At 40.9% G+C, this 25,323-nt stretch overlaps 1 protein-coding gene across 5 annotated transcripts in view; it reads left to right on the plus strand.

Moving 5' to 3' along the window:
* The window catches only part of C15H12orf42 (chromosome 15 C12orf42 homolog), a 114,137-nt gene that overhangs the window by 28,490 nt on the left and 60,324 nt on the right, over nt 1–25,323 (plus strand). For 3 of the 5 annotated variants that reach the window (XM_058673463.1, XM_012928235.2, XM_058673464.1), the window contains one exon: nt 12,785–12,853. The exons of 1 other annotated variant lie outside the window; for it this stretch is intronic. In XM_058673463.1, the coding sequence (XP_058529446.1) occupies nt 12,785–12,853 (69 nt within the window). Of the gene's footprint in view, nt 1–12,784; nt 12,854–22,133; nt 22,191–25,323 lie in introns of all 5 variants that reach the window. One more of the 5 variants, XM_058673461.1, reaches the window with a different exon arrangement.

Raw genomic sequence — 25,323 nt, forward strand, 5'->3', positions numbered from 1 at the left:
TCCAGTTAATGAAAGGAGTATTGGTATGGATAGTCTTCTAAAGATGAGCTGCTTAGAGGTTAGTCTAAACACCATGTGTTACAGAACTAAACAGCTTTTCAGAATATGTCTTGGCCAAAGGACAGAGTAGAAAAGTTTTCTTCTAGCGTCTTTGTGAACAAAGTTGGATTGGGCCAAAATTAGAGAGTTAATGATTTTTTTCTTGAAATTTTCTTTTTAGTGTTAACTGACTTGGTAGTATGTAGTTTTTGTTAGTCAAATCTCACAATTCATTGATTAATCCAACATTGAATCATCCAGCCAGCCTTCCATCTATGTGTTCACTTATCATTCTATCACTCACCCACTTGTAGCTGAAAGATAGTTAGAAAAGGTTGTTTTTGTTCTAGAAATGACACTGGAATGATACTTGTATTAACTCTACCCTGATCAGTTTTAAAAGATTTTTAAAATCCAACTCCACTCACCATCAATCCAGTCATTCTATCTGTCTTTGCATTTATCCACTTATCTATCTACCCAGTTCAAGGCACTTTAGTTACAGAAGAGATTAAAAAATAAGCATGATAATCTTTCAAAGTACTTAGAGGTTAACATTGGTCTCTTGGGTCGTTAAGATTGAGACTGGATGCAGAGAGGGTGGGTAGAGTTGAAGCCAGATGTCACAGTGTAAAGGCTGCCGTGGAAACAGACGAGTGTGAATGCAGCGTGGATAGTGAGGTGTGTGAGAGGATGGGTAAAAGAATACAGAAGGGGGTACAGGGAGCTAAGGCTGGAGCAGTGGTTTGGACAAAGAATTTAAGCTCCTAAATGTCAAACAGAGGAGCGTGTGGGCCTTTGGAGATTTCAGAGCAGGTGAAATACATGAAGATTATTCTTTGGGAAGATCAATCCAGGTCAATTTGTGAGACGGATTGGAGGAGAACGATAAGAGAGAAGAGGCAAGGAAACTGCTTCGTGTTACAAGATAATTAGGTTTACTTGATTTGGATCACTTAGAGCAAACAGACTGTGCCACAGTGAGGCCAGGGACTTTCTCATTGAAATGACTCAGGTACTGTTCATATTTCAGGGACAGAAGAGAGAAGTAGCATTTATGTTTCCCTTTTTTGGATTATGTTCAATTTCCTCCTCGATGTCGAAGGGCCTAATTTATATATCTAAAGCAACTGTTTTTGAGCTGGTACATTCAGGTAGCTTGTATTGGAATGATATACGAAGATATTAGAGTGATAGATGAAGATTTGGGGGTAGACACAAGGATGGGGCCCTTTGTTTTATTAAAATTACATCAACATTAGAAATCAGCCTTTTGCATATTGCACAGAAGTTGTAATGTCTTTTGTGCAAGTGTTGTGAAATCTTTTTTTTTTTTTTTTCACTCAGAAATGGAGTTTGCTTTCACATGCAATCCTTGGAGCACAGAAAGCGAAGTGAAGTTTCTGATTCAATTCTCAAGTCACCAATTTGAAAGAAAATAAATTAAAGTGTGCAAAGTGTGGAACTGGAGATCATTTCCATAGAGAAAATGGCATATTTGCAATGCTGTTATATCAGGGCAAACACATCTATCTGCTCACTCTCTAAAGTTAGCTCTGTTTTAACTGCCTGTGTATGGATGTGCACAATGCACAAAGGTTATTTCTTACATAGGAAGTTATACATTACTACTGTTTTGGGGCATGGGAGGCCTGGTGGCTTTCTTCAGCAGGAGGATATGGTATTCCCACATGTTTCTCATTGGAACCTTTGTGATAAGGAGCTTTCTGGTTGTCCCATTTCCCAATAAAATGAATGTATTTTCCGCCTATGTTTTTAGTTGCATTCGATGCTACTCAGCAACCATTCTTCCCTGTCCCCTGTAAGGCACTGAACCCTGTGGTTCCTAGAATCTCTCTCAGTCTGTGAGTTTCACCAGCTCTTCAGATGAACTGAAAAGCTGAAGGAGTTACAGCTCTTTAAAACCTACATCACTTTTATATTATACCTATGCATTATTTTCTATTAATGCACATGCTAATCCTGAGGCACACTAATGTGATGGATAATAAAAAAATAAGATATCAAAATGAGCTCCTCCACTACACTTCGGCAACTCAGTGGCAAAAAAAAAAGGCCAGTAAGAAACACTACGGAAAAAGACATACGTGCCTCTATAATCACTGGCTAAATTGTGTGGGTCAATCAGAGAAGAACGGGAAAATCCGCAGAATGTGGAGGGATTGTCTCTTCTCGGAGTGAAACTGGCACTCTCTCAGTGCAGCAGCTGTGCCTGTCTCCACATTAACCCATGAATTCATGTTCAATAATTACGCTTCATATAAGGTGACTATTGTGTTCTGTCTCTCATTAGGAATATCTTGTGGTCTGATTTCCAGCACATTGAATCCTGTTCAAAACCAAACTAAACTCTGGAAGCATATGTTACTATAAAGCATTGAGTCACAGACTGTCATGATATTCTGCAGAGCATTATCCAGCAACTGGGTAAAAAAAAAAATAAACGCCAATAACTACCTCTGCTACATGCTTCGGGTGTGGCAGAGGCTCTGGTTGCTGAGTTGTGGGTCAGTATTAGCAGGATACAAGGGCCAAAGCATGGGCTTTGCAGTTAAGGGTCTGGGAATAGGCTCAATGGCACCCAACCTGATGCAGAACTTGCTTGCCTGACTAGAACATGCAGGTAGTAATCTGCTTGGCTGGTTCTCCCCTGGGCTGACCCCAGACTCCTGGCTCAGGCTCAAAGTGTAAGCCACCAGAAACAGGCTGCCTAATGGCTTTAGTGTGTCAGTCCAAGGCTTTCTTTCAGTTATAGGACAGACTGATTTGGGAGAGAGGTGAGACAATGAGAATATAGTTGCATAAAAATGTGTTATTTCCTTGGCTGATCCAGAATCTGCCAGAAAAGAAAGGTCTCTATAAGATCCAAGAGTTTTTAGATGTACATGTTTATGTTTATACTTGAAGCAGATTATTGCCCATTAGATAATGTATTTCTCAATTTTCTGACCTTTACAAAGGCTGTGCTACATCCTGTGCCACGTACAGGGTTGTCATATATATGTATTTAAAACAAAGAAGTCGTAATCATCACCATCTTTCTAACTACCTTATATCATTGGGGTGACTTTGGCTGTTTACATTGGTCACCTCTAGGCAGAAATCAACTACATGCAACTCTGTCATGCGTCTGTGATCAAATTCATTAAAAAATCATCCACTTAATTCTAGTATGTTTCATAGGAATCATTTGGTGTTAACATTTGTAGCTTTCCACTGACCTTGTGTGCTCTATTGTTGCTTTGCTTTTACTACTGAGTTGAGGTTAGACATCCTCAGCGTTCAGTTGAAATGCAGTTCAGTGAGCACCAGCTTTTTGTTCAGTGTATTTCTCATTTTGATCCTGTGCTATGATATTTCACTTACTTGGATTCAAAGGTTGAAAGTTTGGATTCAGTTAGAATGATAGACTGCAGAAAGAGTTCCAGAAATGTGCTTATCCTGGGACATCGGGTAGTGTTTGAATACCTTGGTACCAGGTCCAGATGTGACACCTGTGTCTAACAGTAAGTAGTCTGTATAATTGTGCTGTATAAATTCAGAGCTCTGTGGCTAGTGATAAGTGAACATGACACTGGTCACTCTGCCTGTTACTGAGAGGATATAATCTTGGGTTCCTTTATGATTTGCATGTAGAGGGGGAAGGAGGGTATGGAACTAAAATACTCTATTTTTAAAACTGTGCGTGTGTGTGTTGTGTAATTGCCAGTCCATTCAGGCTGTAAAAAGTACCATAGACTAGGTAATTTGTAGACAGTAGGAATTTGTTGTTCACAGTCTTGGGGGCTACAATGCTCCAAGTGAAGGTACCCGCAGACTCTGTCTTGATTAAGGCTTGCCTTCTGCTTCAAAGATGCTGCCTTTTGTTGCATCCTTACATGACGGAGAAGCAAATTAGCTTCTTCAAGACTCTGTTGTAAAAGCATTAATCCCATTTATGAGGTAGGTACAAACCTCATGACCCAGTTCTTAAAGATTCCAGTTCTTGATGCCAACACACTGAGAATTAGATTTCAGTATGTGCCTTTTGGAGGGACATAAACATTTAGTAAAAATGGTCTATCACAAACTTTTTCTGTAGTTTTCCCTTTTAATTCTGTATTTTATAAAATACAAAGAATCTGTATCTAAAGGAAGAAAAGTAGACAGAAAGAATATGCAGTTGTAGCTTTGCATGATAACAGTAATCTTTGATGATTAATTCTTTTCAAGTTTCACATTTTATAAATGATTAAAAGAGTTAAATATATAGCCCTGTTAGAAATGTGCTGTGACTTAAAAAAAGACTGTTTTTTGGATATATATAGCACATTAATTAGTTGTTACATGCTTTGTGTTATGGGTACATAATGGATTAAGTTGGTAAAGGAGATTTCAGTTGCTTAATGTGTGGTAGATTGGACAGAAGAGGAAGGACATGATTAAAGCACAGTCTTTTCTGTTCTATCTAAAAGGAAATTAAACAGAAGCAGCTATTGGAGTGTTCTTGCATATACTTTGGGCACAGATGTTGGTTTGGATTCCCTTTTGTTTGGTAACTGAGCATTCTTGGATCCATCATCTAATCTTTTCCATTTTCTTATCTGAACAGTGGTCCTATATCCTATATCCTACTCTACAGGAAGTAGAGTAGGAATGAATAGTGAGATGTACTCTAACAGTTTATCACTTTCCCCATAGCTTTCAAGAGCATGAATAGATGTGAACATGCAGTCTTCTCCTTTGAAATGCAAATACAAAAGTCGGTTCTATATAGAGAGGGAGAAACAGAGGAGAGGAGTATTTCACCCACTGGTTCATTCCCAAGATAGCCACAGTGACTGGAATTGGGTCCAGCTGAAGCCAGGAGCATCTTCTAAGTCTTCCTTGGAGGTAACAGAGGTTCAAGCATTTGTGCCAATCATCGGCTGCTTTTTCCCAAGCGATTAGCAGGTAGCTGGATTGGAAGTAGAACAGCTAGAACGTGAACTGGTGTCCATACGGGATGCTGATATTGCAGCCAGCAGTTTTACTTGCTATTCCACAATGCTCATCTAAAAGGACAGAAGTCAGGCTGCTCTGGTTTACAAGGCTAGGATCATTCTGGAAGTAGCCCTTCTGTTTTTACTGGCTGTGCTTTCCTTGATGTTCTTTTTGGGACAATTTTTAGCTTCAAATGTCTTTCTTACAGCTTTTTCCAAGACATTACCTAGCACAAAGTTAATATTACATGGGTTTATGTGTCCTCTTCTTCCTGGGGCTTGCTCATATCCATGATAGGCATGTCTGCCCATCATGAAATTTGATCCCATGAATTCTGGAAGGATCTCTAGACAGCTGCTGTCCAGTTAATCTGAATTGATGTCCACATTGAAGATGATCCATTCTCCTGATCTAACAGCTCTATAGGAAAAGTCACCCCACAAACCTGAACACATGAATCTTGACACAAGGACACAGAGAGTGAATTACTCAAGATATTAAATTGGTTGCAGAACTAAGATTAACTTCTTGGGTTTTTGATCTTAAAAAAGTCCCTGTAATTTAAGTTTTCTAATTTTGAAAAGATTGCCTCCCTGGAAATGGGTGGTCAGGGAGAGCTGAGTTTGTGGAGTTGTCCAACTGTGGGCTAGATGACAATGGGATGAGACTGTGATGTGGGAGGGGGAATTCAGACATCAACTGGGCTGTTAAAGTGAATGATCTGTTAGACATCTTTTGGCCTCCAGCCTCCAAGATTCTTTTTTAGCGTCACTGAGGAATGTAATTTCAGAAACAAAAAAGTGTCTCAGGAAGTAAGTTCCATGTCTGGGACTCATTTGTAATTAGGCATTCAAGACTTTAAATAAAATTTGGGTAATTAACTTTTGTCTGGTTTCCAGAAACACATTTAGTACTTATGACCCTGTCAATACATTATACTTATTCTAAGATTCTTAGTAGTCTTGTAAAAATTACGGTATGTGAAAAATAAGAATCACTACAAAAATACTGAATATTTTAAAGTCATAGAACTGACAAATACATGATATTTTTTAGCAGGGAAGAAATTATTTTTTTGCAACTTCCTCTTAAAATAAAAAGTTGACAAGAGAAGAAAATTCTAGAATATGAAATTTCTGAAGTATACAGCTGTCTACTTTTGACCACAATGATTGTTGAATAGATTTTCAAGTTTTTTATGGTATCAAAATATGTTCCTACTGAACTTAAAAGCCATAGTGAGTCTCTCTTGTCTCCTGTCTTCTCCCTTGCAGTGCTGTAAATCTAACTTCTGCCCGTCCTATTGTTCAGAAAAAAAGCAGCCATATTGTGCTGATTGCTATTAAATTAAAGCAGAAGGGAGAGACACAAATGTGGAAGCCCATCTTACCAGCAGGGATACCACTATCTTTTATTTTGCATTTGGGGAGGGTCAGAAAGTCATGGCAGGCATCTGACCTCCGATAACCTCTTTGATGCTTCTGTGTGCAGGTTTTTTTTGGGGTGGGGGGAAGAACTTAATTAAATACAATTGAATTTCCCTGCTAACATTGCCACTGAAAGGACTCCTTTTAGATGGCTTGGTGTTTGCTGGTGAGGAACAAACAAAGATGCTTCTTTTGTTACTCAAAGAAAAGTTAGCATATGTTAGTTAAGGATTTGTGGTTTCTTTTGAGTAGACTGCAGGTTCCGCAAAATTCAATGGGTCTTCTAAAAGGATAGCTATGATAATAGGTGAAATAGGCGATTAACTAAAACTCTTCTTCTTGTTAGTAATTGTTGCCAAGGTTAATCTTTTTCAGAGTTTACTGTGTTTAATCTCTACTTAAAAATTATTATCATTGATTTATAATTAAGTGGCTAACTTTTGGGTGTACAAAAATGTCCTTTGTCCAATTCCTGGATTCTGTAACTGACAGAGGAAGAGAGGAGGTGCCAGGACCTGCAGTTTAGTGCTCTTTCGCTAGAAAATGGTCGAAACAGGAGTTGACAAAGCCTATATAATTTGGGCTTTTGAACAGTTAGTTTGTATATTCAATGTTGTGCAAGAGAGCTGTCTCCAAGTAATACTTCAATAAATAAAAAACAATAATTATGTAACAGTGTTAATCGGTTTACCCACTATTCTCTTGAGCTTCTTAAATGGGTGGCTGACAATTAGAAATTGAGGAACTGATTTTAGAATCATGGTGCACAAAGAATACGTTACTTAATTTAAGTTTGAATTTTCATATTTATTTTCAGAGGAATGAGGTTTACATATTCGGAGAATCCAAGATTCTTTTACTCCTTGATGACTTTGTTTTCCTTGAAGAAAAAACTAGAGCTTACGAATTGATGCTTTTGAATAGTTTGTGTGTGTTAAGCCTATTTTCTCACCTCCACACCCTATCTCTCAACTTCTCAGCTGCCCTAAGTCTTTCAATTTTTGGAGAGAAGAAAATCAAAGCTTACCTTTGTTAACCTGTCTAGCTTCTGCCTAATCTCTGGTCCTCCAGTCATAGTTTCAGGAGATCCTAAAATTATTGTGTGCTATGCCCAATGCCTGTATTCCGCTCTAGTCTCTTTCTAGAATTGAGTTTCTTTGTTCATCCTTGTACCGTGCACCGCAAATGCCAGCTAACTGACCGACAATTACAGTCACCGACTAACATTGGAAAGTTGTGCCCTATCGGAGGGCTCTGGTTAAGGCGGTAAGCAATGACTGAAAACCAGAAACATTTCATGGCCAAACAAGTCATGGGCCGGACCTGCCAAGAGGGGGCGCCATTTTTAAAACATGCTGCCAAATACGTGGCTTTGCTAACAATTCTCTTGAGGCAGCCTAGCACTTTCCTACCCGAATCTTCTTTTCAAAATTATACGTTTTCAGAGATAATAAATAACCAAGTTCGAGTAAAATCTCAATTGCTAAAATCTTTACTTTTTAAAAATATGAGAAACAAGCAATACTCAAGAGCAAAACCTGTGAAATAGCTCAAAATTCTTTGTCAAGTAGGAAGTCTGCCCACTATACTCTAAAGTCACCAGGGGGTCGATATTTTTCTTTTTTTTAAGATTTACTTTATTGGAAAGGCAGATATACAGAAAGGAGCAGAGACAAGGAAAATCTTCCGTCCGATGATTCACTCCCCAAGCGACAGCAGTGGCAGGAGCTGAGACAATCCGAAGCCAGGACCACGAAGCCTCTTACTCCAGGTCTCCCACGTGGGTGCAGGGTCCCAAGACTTTGGGCCATCCTCGACTGCCTTCCCATGCCACAAGCAGGGAGCTGGATGGGAAGCGGTCCAGGATTAGAACCGGTGACCATACGGGATCCCGGTGCGTGCAAGGCTAGGACTTTAGCTGCTAGGCTATTGTGCCAGGCTCTAGTTATTTTTCTTTGTGGTTAAGTAAAACGCCAGCTGAAGGAAGGAAAGGTAAAGGACCGGCTCCTTGCATGCCTGGACGTGTCAGCCTCTTGTCACTTGCTGGCTCCAAGTGCACAATCCAATCATCCTGAAATGAGTATGGGGGATCCTGGAGAATCACGGACAGGACACAGACTTTACAATAAGATAGATACACTCACATTGCATCTATCTCAACCTCTCCGCTTAATAGTGACATGATCATGGGTGCCATTAAATTCTTGGAGCTTCAGATTTTTTATGTGCCAAACATCTGATGATGAAGCAGTGATTGCTCCACAGCCTTCTGGTGGGATGGCAGGGAGCCGGAGCATGGTCACCTCTACTGTTTCATCTGATCACAGTTAACATGGGAGTCAAAATGTTTTCCTGTTCTAAACTTTGCCCAGGCTCATCCTCTACCAGTGACAGTTTCACTTTCTCTAAACAGATATTTTTCACTCTCGCGTCAAGGTTCAGATCAACTCTTCCAAAAAATGTTTCCTGATATTTTTTCATTTGTCTAACCATTTTTTTTCTGCAACTCTTTATATCCTTTATTCTGCTCTATTGCAATCATCCTGGAGAAGCACTGTTAGGATTAGGCTTCATTTATTTTTATACTCTTTGTGTTGAATGTAGTGTATGACATATCAATAGCTGTTTGATATTGACTTATCTTGATTTCGATGGTTGAGTGTGGGGGCGAAAGGGCCTCAACAAAGCTGAACAGCTGAGAAGCATACAGGTGATGTGAAACAGTAAGGACCACATCGTGGTTTTGTGTGCTTTATTTCCAATTGCTGTTCCTTTATTATTCATTTTTTCCCATGATACTTTCTAGCTTTTTTTTTTCTTTCAGAGGCAATGAGTTATTTCTGGGACTTTGGTGGCCTATGGTCTTGATCTTTCTAGCGCTTTAAGTCAGCTATCCACCACCAGGGTCAGTGGGTCAGTAACTTGCTGTATAGGAACCACTGTTAAATGAAAGTTTGATGTACAGATAGACTCCCAGACTTTGCTCTGGACCATCTGTATCTGAGTCCGCATTTTTAACAAGTCCAGTTCAAATGGACAATAAAAAGTAAGGAATATTATATTACGAGCAGATGTCTGTGCAAATAGTGTATCCCCTGAATTTTCGGTTATATACATTTACCCATTAAAATACAGGAATGTGTACTAGCTATTGCAAGAGAATGAAGCACTGTACTGGTGTGTTGATAATGATTGTTAAAACCAAGAAGCAATTATCTGACCAAGGAACATCTAAGGACACATTCCATAACCATTCAAATATTTAGAAAGGGTTCAAATAGATGAGAATTTTTTTTTAGCTTAATGTCTTTATCTGCTGCCTGGGAATAAAATGATTCTCTATTCAATGAGATATCATGTCTTTTGAAAGACGTGCACTACCCCATCATGGCAAACAGATTTTGCATTTGGTAGCAGTTAGGTGACCTTAGCGTGGATTTCAAAAGTCATGCCTTGGTTTGTGCTTTCCGTTCCCAGTGGCAAAACAAGTATTTGCTCTTAGCACAGTGGATGCCCAAGCACTTGGCAAATGTTTCCACAAAGCCAGCTGCCCTTTACAGATCCCCACTGGGAACTTTTCTTTTGGCTTCCAACCCTCCATGCTTACAAGCCCTTAGTTGTGATTATTTGTTAGGTGGAAAGAGCTCATGAATCTTCAACCTTTTTTGAGGATGATAACGAAGTTGTTCACTCTAGTTAGATAAATTCTTTGATCTATGCTACACTGTCTCCTGCAGCTGATCTTTCTGCATGATGCGGAGAAGGATCCTCCCCAGCCACAAAGCTGCACTTCTGTGGTTTATAATCTTGGACGAAAATTCCAACAACGTTCATTTCTCATCTGACCACATCAGTGGAGTTTGGAAGCATTTTGGGGAGGACTACTGACTCATTTTATGGCCACATGGACTTTTGTGTTTCCTTTGCTTTAGCGCTAGATTGGTGATGATTTCTCCTTTGAGTTTGTTTTACTTGCTACAGCACCATATTCTCTCTTCCTTTTTCTTTCTTTCTTCTTCTTTTTAAAACAGTCTCTGAATGTGTTGAATGACCGACCAGCCTTTATCGCCGTGTGCTAAATTAGTGTGGTCAAGCACAACTGTTGAGACAAAACTGCCAGTGACAAAAACCCGCTACTGAGATGCAGTGGTTGTCCAAAGGGCCTGACTGTGCATGGAGTGTTTCCTCTTCACACAACCAATAGGTGGCTCGAGTCTCAGACTTGTGTGTGTACACGCATGTGTGTGCATGCCTGTGCGTGTGAACAGAACAAAAACGTGAGTCCTCCAGCACATACCACCTGTTTTCACATCAATGCTGTTACAAAAGGTTTTTTCTTCCTTTAATTAGCTGAGCTGTCCTGTTTTTTTGGTAACTTGCCTCTTCTCTAACATATGGGCTGCAACCGTATTTCTTTTCATTAGACACAAGCCTTGTTTGTCATTTATACCATACTTTTGCTTTTCTCTTTCATTTGCAATGAAAGAGAGGTTTTTTCTATTATTTTAGAGCAAAGCACCTCTGGTTTATGTGGCGACTCTTGTGGCTTTCTAAATGCACTTGATTTAGCTTTCAATGTGTAATTACTGCCAAACAAGTTAATTGCTTTGTAAGTGTCCAAAATTCCCTGGTTTAATTTTGCTTTCATTTACCAACCTTCATTATACATCCACTGTTCAACATAAACACAAATGATTGTTAATGAATGCCTAATGCTATATTCATTAGAAAATCAGGTTAATGATTGGCAATGAATATCCAAGCTATTTTATTCTTTCAAGCTTTTTTTTTTTTTGGTTTGTTAATTACAATGCTTTTTTGTTTACAAAGAAATGCTACCTGTATTCTAGGCTTGCTTAAAAGTTCAATGTAAAGCTTATTTAAGAAATCATATAACCCTGACACCTGATTCTGTTTCTCTTCTGCAGATATTTTCAAACTATCAGATTGAGTATATTCAGTTATTTATGCATCGCTTATGTGTCAAAAAAGTGGTCAAAAATTTAAAAAGTAAATACAGTCCAGAGCATGTGATTTTCTTGGGCTGTTGGCTGCCATGAAACCACGTGCTTTTGAGACCAGTAGTCTTGGGGCCACTGGAGTACACTGATGCTACCCACTGAAGCTGCTCACAACCTTCACTGCTCTGAGAATCTTTACTGAAAGAAGACTCATGCTAGAGCAATGTAGTGTGAGACACAATTCTGTACTTGGGACTGACCCACAGGGTGAGGTTCCATACTCAGTCTATCTGCTCCCTCTTCAGAAGACACCAGATGCGTGAAAGTACGTGGGAAGGGTGCATGCTGAGGAATCCACTCAGGTGGAGAACTGAGACGCATATCATAAGGAGGCGGATGCTACACCTGCTGATTCTTTTGTAAAGTGATGTTCCTTCCTTTTCCTGCAGACACGGAGTTGCTTTTCCAAAGTAGGTTTTGGAGACCACATCATGTGAGACAGGTTTGTGTGGTGAAACATGGTGTCCACACTTTTGTTACCTTGTGGTTGTTTTATCTTGAAGAGCTTCCTCCTGCATCAAATAAAGATGTTGGTAATTTAGGATGCTGGTAAATTAGGATTGTTAGACTTTGGGACACCTTTTGGGATCTCAAGAGAGGGTTTGTGTGTGTGTGTGTCCTTTGAATCCCTGGTTTGATGCTTATCAGGTGCACGGTATAGAGTTGGGTTAGGGTTGATATGCAAAGGCATATTTCCTTCATTTCATGGCCGGAGAAATCTGTGTGGCCCACATGCTGCAACCTAAAACCTGCATTTGTGATGCAGTTGTTTTCAGTTTCAGTACATGGACATCTTTTTACTCTCTCAATTGTTTCCACCAGCTTCTAGTAATTTTAATTTTTTTTCTGTCACCTGGAGCCACTTTCTTGTTACCTCCCTCAGAGTTGGGCACTGGTGTTATAGAAGTCATTGCCTCTTCCACTTTGCTCTGCTTGAGAGTCTAGTGTCTGTCCAGGTCTACATAATCCACACTGTTAGGCTGCACACAGTCTGTCCTTCGTAACTGTGTTGTTGAAATCTTGCTCGATGTGATTCTTTGGAATCCTACTATGTTTGAGAACATGCTAATGGTGCACTTATCCTTGCTTTCTTGACATGTAGTATTTTTTTTTCTGGATACTTGAGAGTAGGAGTCATGATTTGGGCACCACATTGTTCTTTTAGCCCTCTGGACACTGTCAGATCCTTGGTGAGCAAATAGTCACTGTTTGAATGAAGTAGTGTCTGCATCTAAAAATCATTCCAGAAATGGAAGTTTAATGGTGTGAGAACTCCTGAAGTGACTATCAAATGCTTTGTTTTGAATCTTTCAGAAATCTCCTTTCTATGTTCCCTTTGTGAGCAGTGCGACCCTCTGGGAGAGAAGCAAATTGCGTGCAAATGTGAGTAAGCAGAGTGGTGCTGGGCAGGGCTGCCACAGCTTCGACCTCTGGGGCTCTGGGACTTACTACACAACGATGTGAATAAGCGGAGTGGTGCTGGGCAGGCGAGCTGCCATGGCATTACCGTTAATACACAGCGTCTGTCCCTTTTTATTGTTCAACTTTATAATGGGTAAGGGAGGCATTTTTAAAAAACATTTTCAAATAAGAAGGATAGTAAAAGACATTTCCTGTAGAATGTTGAGTCCCTGTCTGAGAATTACCCTACCTCTTTAATTCTTTATATACAGTTATGTACACTTAAAAAAAACTGTACCACACACTCTGAAAGCAAGAAAAGCACAGTGCATCAAATATTTTTGCTGTGACTGTGGCGCGACACACAGAAAGAACAGCTTCATTTTACCCTTGTCTGTGTCCATCAAGACAAAAGCTGTGTTCTTCTCCATCCCACCGTCTACCCTGTGGTTGTTAATGATCTCTTGCTGAGAGCTGAAGTGAGTGTTTATCCCTACCATGTGCAAACGCATCTCTATAAATGACTAGGATGCGCACACGGTGATGGTCGCCATGGCTGGCCAGTCCAGTTGTCATGGAGTTGTGGAGGTGTCCCAGATATAGTCCCATCAGAGCTCTGTTTACAAAAGCAGACTTGGGGAAAAGAGAATCTTTTAGCCAACACCGAAATTTACTTCAAAGGGCTCTTATTACCTGCATTTCCCTCTTACTTACTCTGAAGGGAACTGCAGACAGGGTCACTTTGCCCAGTCACAAAGTCCCCAGTCTGTGGTGAAGGGGTGATTCTAAGTTAGGAAGTTTTATCTTATGCAATCTTCCTTTTCCCAAAATTTGTGAGCAGAATTGTCCCAAATTACTGCTTGCAGAAAAATAGCATATGGTGAGTAGAAATAGATTTCAAGAGGAGAAATCAAGAGATCTGGAAAATCACACTTTAAAGAAAAAGGCCAGCTGGAGGAAAGATAGAAAACATAACCTGGTTTTCTAACTGCTGCTGCTCCACTAAACCAGAGGAGTATGTCTAAATAAGCCATCTGCAACTTGCTGCTTCATTAGTTACTTTTCCATTTAGGAATTAAGTAATTGGCTTTTTAAGGATCTATGCAATGAAGGGATCCCTGACTCCCCACCTGGACTGGAGGAAGAAGGCCGCACTGATGTCCCCTTAAAATGTGGCTGTTTTGCCATTCCATCAAGGATCTCAGACGGCAAAGCTTCCTGAAGGGGGACCACAGCCTTGCACTGCAAGGAGTGGTGCAGCTGACAGGCGTGTAAAGACACAGTGATATAATGCTTCCCAGCTTTATCTGGTGGCCTCATCTGGTGGCTGAAGTGAGGGCTGAGTGAAGTGTCCTGTGAGGTTAGTGGTGCAGCAGTTAGGTCCTCATTCAGCATTTTCGTTTTGTTTCTTGCTCTCTCTTTTGCCTTCCTTCCTCCCAATTTATTTGTTTGAGCTAGAGAATCTTATATCCGTTGATTCACTTCCAGCCTGGAAACCAGGAACCAGAAACTCCTCCTGGGTCTCCCACACAAGTATCAAGGGGCTGAAGCACTGCGATCATCTTTCATTGTCTCCCAAGTACATTAGCAGGGAACTATATTGGAAGTGGAGCATCTAGGAATTGCTGGCAGAAGCCTAACTCACTGTACTACAATGCCAGTTCTTTTATCCCTGGTCTCGTCCCAACTTTTTTTTCCTCTCTCTCTCTTTTTTTTTTGGTATTGGTGTGGTTTGCAAGGAATTATAAAAATAGGACAAAAAGATTGCAGATGTATATCTTAAAAATATTCCGTGTGTCATTTTTATAGCATATATTATAAATATATACGATATATCATATATTCATATTTTACATTGTACAGCTCTTTTCTTGCAGTGTAGCTCAAACATCGTCTGTTAGAGACTATAGTTATATATCGAATGACCTATATCATGTGTGTGTGGCTTTGTGTATATTCCAATATCACACCATATATATTGTGCTTGTTGACCTTCTAACAATGGTGAGAGGATTGACTTAAAGTAGCAGTAAAGAAGCCTATTACATAGTGAAAATTACATATAATGCAAAGTTAGAAATTAAATAAATAATAGTTTCCGGTGGTGAAAACCAGGTGAAGTCTGGCTGTCAGCTTGAGACAGACCGAACTTACTACTAAAAAGAGAAGGAGTATCCCTACAGTTCAGTGGCATGAACAGGATTCTGCTCCTACAGAGCCTTATGGTCAATGAGTCTTTTCCTCTGTTTGCAAGATAGAAGCCATATTTATTTTATAGTAAGGAATGAAAAAAACCTGTTCCATTCCTTTAAGAAACTCACTGGCTGGATGACTCATGGGAGGCCACGAATCCTATTAGAAAGTTATTCATATGTTCCAAAGAAGGCGGTTAGAGACTGGAAGATTTTGGGATTGGATGGGTGGGAGGTATGTGGTTAGATTTTATAAATATTTTTTGGAGATAGAGCTGGTATGACATCATAATGGATTGGATGTGGGATGTGAAGAAGAGGATGATCAGGAAGGAATTTTACATTTTCAAACTGAAGAAACAAGAGGGGTGCTGGAGCTTTTAAGAACAAATTTCTAGGGTCTAGCATGATAGCTCAACTGGCTAATCCTCTACCTGAAAACACCAGAATCCCATATGGGCACCAGTTCGTGTTCCATATATTCCACTTCCCATCTAGCCTCTTGCTAACAGCCTGGGAAAGCAGTGGAGGATGATCCAAAGCCTTGAGACCCTGTGCCCATGTGGGAGACCTGGAAGAAGCTCCTGGCTCTTGACTTCAGATCAGTTCAGCTCTGGCTGTTGTGACCATTTTGGGGTAGTGAACCTGCAGATAGAATATCTTTCTCTCTGTCTCTTCTCTATGCAAATCTGCCATTCCAATAAAAACAAATAAGACTTAAAAAAAAACCAGAGTGACGGATTGGTGGTGAAGCTCATCAGTGGTTGTGTTTTGAGAGTGTTGTTTTAGATGGTTAGTGTGTAATACTGCATTTGTTATAACTTTGTCTTGCATTCAAACCTAATTACAAAGGAAGCTGGGAAACATGGTCTGTTACCTGGGCACATTGCCACTTCAGACTCAGGGTACTATTAAAAGAATGCAACAAGAGTGTATGTCAGGGTAGTAAAATAGAGTTATTTACTAAAGGACTCAGTAATAAATGTAAGATCCAAGAATATTGTCACTTAAAAATTACTTCTAAATTACTCATGGTTTAAGGAAGAAACAATGATGGAAAGGACAGAACATTCAAAACTGAATGGTAATACCAAAGAAAGTAGGATGTAGCTCGAGAGGTGAATTTGTACCTTAAATTTTGAAATACAGAAAAATAGAAGCTGAAAGTTAAAGGAGTATTAACTTGAGGGATAAATGCAAAGCAAGCCAAAAGAAGGAAGTGATATACAGGGGGAATCCCAAAATAGAACACAAAAATACAACCAGAGATAATCGGCAGGATCAATTACTGGAGGGATGAATAAAATAAACGAATCTGACAAGATTGATCATGAAAGAAAAATTTAAAAAATGAATGAAAAGAGAAACATCAGGACTGATACAGTAATAGAATAAAGGAAGAAAATCAAGAGTCAGTACTATATATAACTCATGATTGCATTAACTGATTATTTTCATCTATCACAAAATGTTGTGACCAGACATGCCTAGGTTTTCCACATCAGTCAATTCTTGGACACCTGATGGGTGTCTTAAGACAATTCCATTCCATCTGGATAGTGACTAATAGTGCAGATCTCACAAGTTAAAAACTCAGGTCCACACCCTGCCTTTGTCTTCAGAGGCCAACTGAAGTTCCAAGTTGTTAGCTGTACTTCTTTTTTTTTTCCTATTCATTTATTCATTAATTACATTGCATTACATGACACAATTTCATAGGTACTAGGATTCTCCCGCCTTCACCCCAAACCCTTCCCCCATGGTGAATTCCTTCACCTTGATGCATAACCACAGCTCAGGTTCCGTTGGGATTCCCTAATTACAAGCTCACACCATACAGAGTCCAGCATCCCACTTGTCCAGTCAAGTTCAACGGCCTCTTAGGGAGGCCCTCTCAGGTTTGAAGGCAGAGCCAGCAGAGCGTCACCTCGATCAATTAGAAGCTCCAACATATCATCAGCAACAGTCCAGGTACGATGAGGCCGGTGCAGAGTCCACTGATTGACATAGTCCATCTTAGAGTTTCCCCTTGTCCAGTTTTCCGCTGGAAGTATATAGCTGAGGTGGTTGATTGATCTACTCCATCTTCCATCTTTTCTTGGTTAATGTTTTGATCCCTCCATTTTGTTCAGGGGAATCCCCAAAGAAACTTTGACGTGCTCCCAGTCCAGGCTCCTACATGCACTACTAGTAAGCACAGTGCCCGCCACAGTCCATCACTCCGATCAGCTGGTGGTTGTAACCCCTGGGTTGGATCTATTCTGAGCTCTGACCTCCATTGGAACCAATGAGTATTGCAGCTCTTCCCCGCTCTGCCCATCACACACTTGTCCCTCACCTCAACCAGTGGGAGGTGTGCTGGTTGGGTGCTGCATTCCCTGCTGGCACAGGCCATTTCACCTTGGCATTTTGTGTTTTGTACTGTTTTTATCGCAACCAAACCTGGCCAGGCCCCCACACAGTTCCAGCGCTCGGATTTGCCAGTGGATGACGTGAACTGACTCAGCCTGGTCTGCCCCCAACCCGAGCCAAATTATGCCAGTGGGTCACTTTCCAAAGCCTCTTCTGGGTTGTTTACCTCCATACTTCCTGCGTTTATTTGTAGGGTCAGTGTCCTGTCAGAGGAACTGTTCAGATTCCTCCATCAGACCCCTTCCTGGTGTCAGGCTTCACGCATACCAGCTGGTCCTTCGGCCAGCACCACTCTTCAACCCATTCTGGTTCCTGCTGTTGAGAGTTTCAGCCCAGCCACGGCTCGTCCATACCCACATATAGCTCATATATGGCTCAGTTGGGGTTGAAACCTAGCCAAGCCCATCCCACATCTACCCTGGTCCTCCGGAGCACCAAACTGTGTTGCGGTCTAACCTGGCATGGTGCGTCAAGTCCGAATCGATATTTGTGCCAAGGGATTACAACTGTGACCCGACCAGAACTCAGCCCCCTTCCAGTTCCTGCGCCCCTTAGTGGTAAGCTCCACCCAGCCAAGGCCTCCTCCAAGCTCCCCAAACAGGCCTTTTCCCAGCCAGTGTTAAGTATGCCAGAGGTTGCTCTGGGTCAGCCCAGCGCGCCCCATAGACTGTCATACCTCCTGCATAGACTCCACTGGCCCTTCTAAACCATCCAGTGGGGTCAGAGTTTCCACGGGGATTGGTCCACATACCTGACACATTCTAGCCCCGAGTATGGTCTCGAATGCCAGACAATGTCATAGTCTTGCCTTCTGTGACCCCTCTGCTGATCCCTCATCCTATCAGGTAATGGGGTATCCTGCTGGACAAGCCCAGAATTTTGCCTTTTGAATGAACTGGTGTTGGCAATCTGCACTATAAAGTGACTACAGGTTCTTCAGAGGAAGATTTACTGCCATTGAGAATCTTAAGGACTAATGCACATTCTCAGAGAACTGTGGGTTCAGCATGGAGCGACTCATGTAGCATATCAAAGAAACCAAATTCCAGAACTTCCTGGCCAGGCGGCCAGCAGGTGTAGCCTGGTGCCAAATGGCGCACTGGCCGCCCGTGAGCCGTATGTACGTACGTGGTGGTAAGCCTGGCTGTGCTAGGCTGGAATCGTGGCGGGGAACCCGAGTCCTCCGGGCAGCATGGCTGCGCGGGGGTTGAGATGCTCAGGGTTAGCTGTACTTCTAATTGGTGACTGTATGTTGGGGTTTCCTTGGCTGTATCCTTGAGTTTGGTAATTTGCTAAAATGGCTCACATAACTCAGTAAATGCCTGCGTATCATGAAAAGCATGATAAATTATACAGATGAGCAGATACAGAAGGCAAGGGATTGGGGAAGAGGCATGAAGCTTCTGTGTCTGTCTGGGCATCCTGTCTCCTAGCATCTCTAAGTGTTTAGGAAACTTGGCAGCTCTCCAAACACCACAAGTTAGAGAGTTGTATAGGGTAGAGGGTGAGATTCAAAGCTCTAAACTTCAAATCATGGCTTGGTATGTCTAGTCAGCTTTTTCTACCTACCTAGAGTAGAAGGGAAAAGGATTGAAAAGTGTTGTTGTTCAAGAATGAAGACAAGCACAGAGCTGTGGAAAGACAGAACAGCTTTTTTTGGGGGGGAGGGGGGAGAGGGTGTTTTCCTGTCACTGTTAAATGAATGGATAAGTACTAGGTTATTCAACCATCCCACAAATTATATTGAGTACAACATTACCAAGCGTTGCTTTAGGCATATTATTGTAATAAATAGGATTCTTATTTGCAGCAACAACAAAAGTACCTACTCGTTGACTTATGCAAAAAGGGATTGATTTAAAAAAAATTGGGTGGTTCACAGGGTCATTGGGATGGAGAAGGAACAAGATCAAAGTTGGATTTCCAGGAACAGCACCTCAACTTGACCCACCTGATCTGACATTTCCTAGCACTGCTGCCACTGAGGATAAGCTACGGCAGGTGGAACTGCTGACGCTTTCATGACAAGGACTCAAACTGGTAGTTTCTGCTACTGTATTGCCAACAGGAAGGCAAAGACAGTTTCTTTTTTTTATGTAAAGTGGACAAATTTCACAGTACAAATTAAGGAGCTTATTGATATCTCCCACACCACCTTCACCCGTATTCTCCACCCACTTCTCTCCTTCCTTATTTCTTTTTTCCCCTGATTTTTACAATAGTACACCTCATAGTCACAAGCTTAATCCTCCATTTTATAAAGATATCAACACATGGCAAGTAGAAATAATCATAGCAACAATAGAATTTAAAAATCCCTAGTATTCCTCAGGAATATGAAGCAAGGCTATCTACAGTAATCATATCTCAGAACATCAATCTTGTGCCTATAGATTACGTTTTTGTATTCTGTGTATTAATCATCACAGATCAGAGAAACATGTGATATTTGTTTTTTGGGGGCCAGCTTGTTTCACTTAGCATAATAGTTTCCAATTGCATCCATTTAGTTGCAAAGGACAAATGTTCATCCTTTTTTATAGCTGAATAGTATTCCACAGTATTATATTCTTCATCCAATCTTCAGTTGATGGGCATCTGAGTTGATTCCATATGTTAGCTACTATGGATTGTGCTGTTATAAACATGGGCGGGCAGATAACTCAGAGAGAGTTCTTTATTCACCCCTTATGTGTTACTGGTTTATGGGCTGATTGCTGATACCAGTGCCTGAGTGTTTATTACAGCTTCTTGTTTTAGGAGTAACTGAATTAAGCCAATAAATAAATCCAGGAAAAGTGTAGAATACGAAATCAATAGCTAGGAGGTGTTTATATTTCTGTCCATCGGTAATGAACAATCTGAAAAGGAAATTAATAATTCTATTTAAATTGGCATCCAGAAAAATGAGACACTTAAGAATAAACTTAACTAAGGTAATGGAAGATTACAAAAAGCTGTAAAAAACAACTGAAAGAAATTCAACAATGCCTAAAAGCATGGAAAGACATCCCCTATTCATATATTATAAAACTTAATAATGTTAATATGATAATATCATGCAAAGTGATTTATAAATTCATTGCAATCACTATCCAAATTTCAATGGCATTTTCACATAAATAGGAAAGCTATCTTAAAATTCACATGAAAGTTCAAGGGATTGCCAAATAATCAAAACAATCTTGAAAATGAAGAAAACTTTCAGAGAATTCAGCTGCTGCCACTGAGCCGCTCTTCCATCCCCAAAGTCCACTGGGACAAGTTACATCAGCTACAGTGAGGCAACAGGGATTGAGTCAAAACCAGGACAGGATGATTCTCCAGATGACAGGGCGAATCCAGCAGATGGCACTCAACGTTGTCTCCCCTTTCCTGGTGTCCAGAAAAAATGTTCCTTTTGCAAAGCTCCGCCCTGGATGGGAGGAGCAGGGAGCACACTTGAGAATGGAGGGCACTCTGACAATGACCTTCAACTTTGAATAGTGGGGTTAAATCCTGAATCGGCTGAGTGTCTCTCTAAGGGGTCAATTTTAGACTTTGAAGTTTGTCTTGAGGTATTAAAGTGTTTATTATAAACTGAATTTGGTTAATAAAATAAAATTTAGGGGCTTGAGTTTTTGCATGGCAGATTGAGATGCTGTTTGGGATATTGGCATCCCATTACTGAGTACTAGTTTGAGTCCTGGTGGCTCCACTTCCATTTAAGAGTCTTGTCACTGTGCCTGGGAATGTATTGAAGCTGATCCAAGCGTTTGGTACTTGGATCAACACTTGATGCATATGGGTATTCAGCTCTCTTCAAACCTCGCTCGTTTCATCGAATCCAGAATGGATGTTCAGTCTGCTCTTACTCTTGAAGCAATCTTGTACTACAGGAGTTGATGTATTTTGGATTATACTCACCGCCCTATTCCATAGATCAATGAATGATCATCTTTATAAATGATTTTAGGAAGACTGTGAGTAGCAGGCAACTTAGGGAGCCTAACCAGGAGCAGGTAGTCTCCTTGACCTAGGTAGATGTGACGTTGATCAGATGCATGTCAGGGTTCAGAATGCTGGAAGAAAAGTGCTGAAGCAGTCTGTAAGTGAGGACCAGGCAAGACGGTCCAAAGCCAAGCTTAGTTCCTGAGTGGAGTTTGGCATTTCCACTAAGCTCTTGACTGTATTCCAGTTTACTCTGCTGGCATTTGCTTTCAGCTGAACTTTTAAAAAGTTCATTGAAATGTGGAATTTGAGAGCCATGAGTAGTTTTTCTATAATACACATTCTCCATAAAAGTTTTGGAAACCATATGCATGTATTTCAAAATGCATTTGCACCAGAAATGAACTTCCCTGTTATTCCATTTCCCATGAACTTTTTGAAGTGGCCTCATGTTACTTGAGTGATGGAAAACTGAATAATTGCTTGAGGACAGGGAAGAGGCTGATAAAACCCTGAGGCCAGACAGTCTGAGTTCAAATCTAACCTTTCTGCTTGCTGCCTTGTGACTTTGGAAGCTATGCCTCACTTGCAATGCCTTAGCTTCTGTACCTGCTCAGTGGATTAACAACTGTCTCTGAAGGTTGCTGTAGGTCCCATGCATCCATGCTCATCAGCTGTTACTGTCCTTCCTTTGACCAGTGTCCTCTATATTTGTGCATCTTTTTCAGGGAACAGATCCTTTTGACCACGGTCATTGGCATGCTGGAGTCTTTCTGATTGGGGAAGTAGGTGAATTATTTCCTCTGAGGATCTCTAAATCCATCAGCAAATGTCAGTCTTAAGCAAAGTACATGGGTGGCCTCCAAGACAAGCTTAGCCTGTATCTCAAGTTTTGATTTCCATTTCAAATATGGAAAAAAAAAAATCTAAATTTGGTCGAATTTCAAAGTGAAACCTTCAGCTTTTGAGATTTAAATCTGATTAAACAAGTGAAATTTAAAATGGTGGTAAACAAAGATTGAGCATTCTCAGATAAACAGGCAATAATTCTCTAATGAAAAGATAACATTTTTATGATTTACTATAATCACTTCAAAATTTTATTGAGTAGTATATGAATATATTTATGCATCTTGCTTTATCACAGTAGCTTTCATAGGCTACTTAATGGATTACTTAAAACACAAGAACGAATGTATCTTGAGGAAGAATATATTTGGATTCATTACTCATCATAAGTATAATTATTGTTTAACAATATTGTGAAGGGCCGGTGATGAGACGCAGGTGTTTAAACATGCAGTACCAATAGATTTGACACGGCATTCAGTACTAGCCATATACATTTTTAAAGGCTTCTATTCACTACGGAGGACAATAAGGCCCCACACAATAGTAAGTGTGTTTGCTAAAAACATGAAGTGACTGGTTAATTTTTACTCTTTATATTTTAAACTGGAATTTTTTTTCAGGAATAAGTGTGTCTTAACTTTCTAGTCTACACATTACATTTTCAAGTGAAAAATAAAACCAGGCTCGATGTAAAAGTCCACCTACCCGGGGCATTAACACCATCTTGGGGTTTGGGGAGGAGATTCAAAAAGTTAGTTCGAGTTCAGCCTAAGCAGGTAAACTGCCAAGTGATAGACTGATGTGTTGACAGGTATTCTTACCTGGAACTATTGGCACTTAGGCAGGACGCAGCCCAAGCCTCTGCCCTCTAAGAATCTGAGGCGGCAGAACACCCTACTTCACTCAGGGAAACATGGCAACCGATCCAGTTACTCCGCTCCAAACAGTAGTCTCCTAATCGCTGTAACTGCACTCTTTTGCATGGACCTTGTTTTCTCTCATCAAATGTGAGGCTGTCACTGTTTGAATTTGCTATAAAATGTATCTGGTGACTGGTCCTCTTTTTTTTTTTTAATTACATGAATTAGTTTCAACTGCATCTTTTTAAAAAAGATTTATTTATTTATTTTTTTAATCAGAAAGTCAGATTTATAGAGAGAAGGAGAGACAGAGAGGAAGATTTTCCATCCACTGATTCACTCCCCAAACAGCCACAATGGCTGGAGCTGAGCCGATCCGAAGCCAGGAGCCAGGAGCTTTTTCCGGGCCTCTCACTTGGGTGCAGGGTCTCAAGGCTTTGGGCCATCCTTGACTGCTTTCCCGGGCCACAGACAGGGAGCTGGATGGGAAGCGGGGCTGCGGAATACAAGCCAAACAGCGCCTATATGGGATCCCGGCGAGTGCAAAGCGAGGACTCTTGCCACTAGGCTACAATGCTGGGTATGACTGGTCATCTTTGATTATTGCTGTGTGCTAGGCTCTGTGTCTGGTGTAGCCCTCAGGAAAACTGACATTTCTTGACAGTCTCTCAACTGTTGTGCTCTTTAGACTCCTATTGGTCAATGTTGTCCTTGACATATGAATGTGAGTGTATTAATTATAACTTATTATGAGCAGTTAGTAATCCTTTCTGGGAGTTGAGTGGGAAGAAACCACTGCTTTGCTGTGTACTTACTTGCTTTACTGTATACGTGTGTGTGGTATGTGTGTGTGTGGTGTGTGTGTGTGGTATGTGTGTGTGTGTGGTGTGTGTGGTATGTGTGTGGTTTGTGTGTGTGTGTGGTGTGTGTGTGGTATGTGTGTGTGTTTGTGTTTGTGTGTGTGTGTGTGGAATGTGTGTGTGTGGTGTGTGTGTGTGTGGTATGTGTGTGTGGTGTGTGTGTGTGTGGTGTGTGTGGTATGTGTGTGGTGTGTGTGTGGTGTGTGTGTGGTATGTGTGTGGTATGTGTGTGTGTGGTGTGTGTGTGTGGTGTGTGTGTGTGGTATGTGTGTGTGTGGTGTGTGTGTGCTGTGTGTGTGTGGTGTGTGTGGTATGTGTGTGGTGTGTGTGTGTGGTATGTGTGTGTGTGGTGTGTGTGTGTGCTGTGTGTGTGTGTGCTGTGTGTGGTATGTGTGTGGTGTGTGTGTGTGGTGTGTGTGTGGTGTGTGTGTGGTGTGTGTGTGTGGTGTGTGTGTGGTATGTGTGTGTGTTTGTGTGTAGTTGATATGGCATCTAGGCAGAGATCAGCTGAATGGCTTGCTAAGTATAAACATTTTTAAATGATAGTGGGTTGGTTTATTCACACACAGATTAATACAGTGCCTGGTACAGGAATCACTTAAATTGTGTTGAATAAATGAACGGATGCTGGACTTTATTCTCAAGTCAAAGTTCTTTTTATAATATTCAGTTTCTCCCACTTTCCTCTATTGATCTGCTAGGATTTAGGACACACTGATTTTCTTTTACCATTACTTGTTATGTAAGCAATTGATTTATAAATACCTTTTTGCTCATGATAGTGCATGAATTCCTCAAGGTTTACAGTACTGCTGCTTTAGAGCTTAACTGATGTATTTTAAAATGTATTTATTTATTCAAAAGGCTAAGTCTCTCTCTCACACACACACACACACACACACACACACAGAGTCAGAGATAGAAAGACATGGACAAAAATCCCCTATTCATTGGCTCATTTTCTCAATGCTGGCGGCAGTCAGGAATGGAGCATTCAAAAACAAGCAGCCGGGAAGTCCACCTGGATCTGCAAGCATTTGGGCTATTGTTCTTTGCCTTCCTAGGCATATTAGCAGAAAGCTGGGTTAGAAGTGGAGCAGTTGCAACTCCAACCAGCTGTGGGATGCTGACATTGTTGCTCCACAATGGAGACCCCTGATGAATTTGTGAAGAACAAGAAAATGTGTACTTATAAAATTAATCTGGGCCTGATGCAGTAGCCTAGTGGCAAAAGTCTTCATCTTGCATCCACCAGGTCCCAGATGGGTGCTGGTTCACGTCCTGGTGGCCCCACTTCCCATCCAGCTCCCTGCTTGTGACTTGGGAAAAGAGTTGAGAACAGCACA

The sequence above is a fragment of the Ochotona princeps genome, chromosome 15 (assembly GCF_030435755.1).
Source record: "Ochotona princeps isolate mOchPri1 chromosome 15, mOchPri1.hap1, whole genome shotgun sequence".
NCBI lineage: Eukaryota > Metazoa > Chordata > Mammalia > Lagomorpha > Ochotonidae > Ochotona > Ochotona princeps.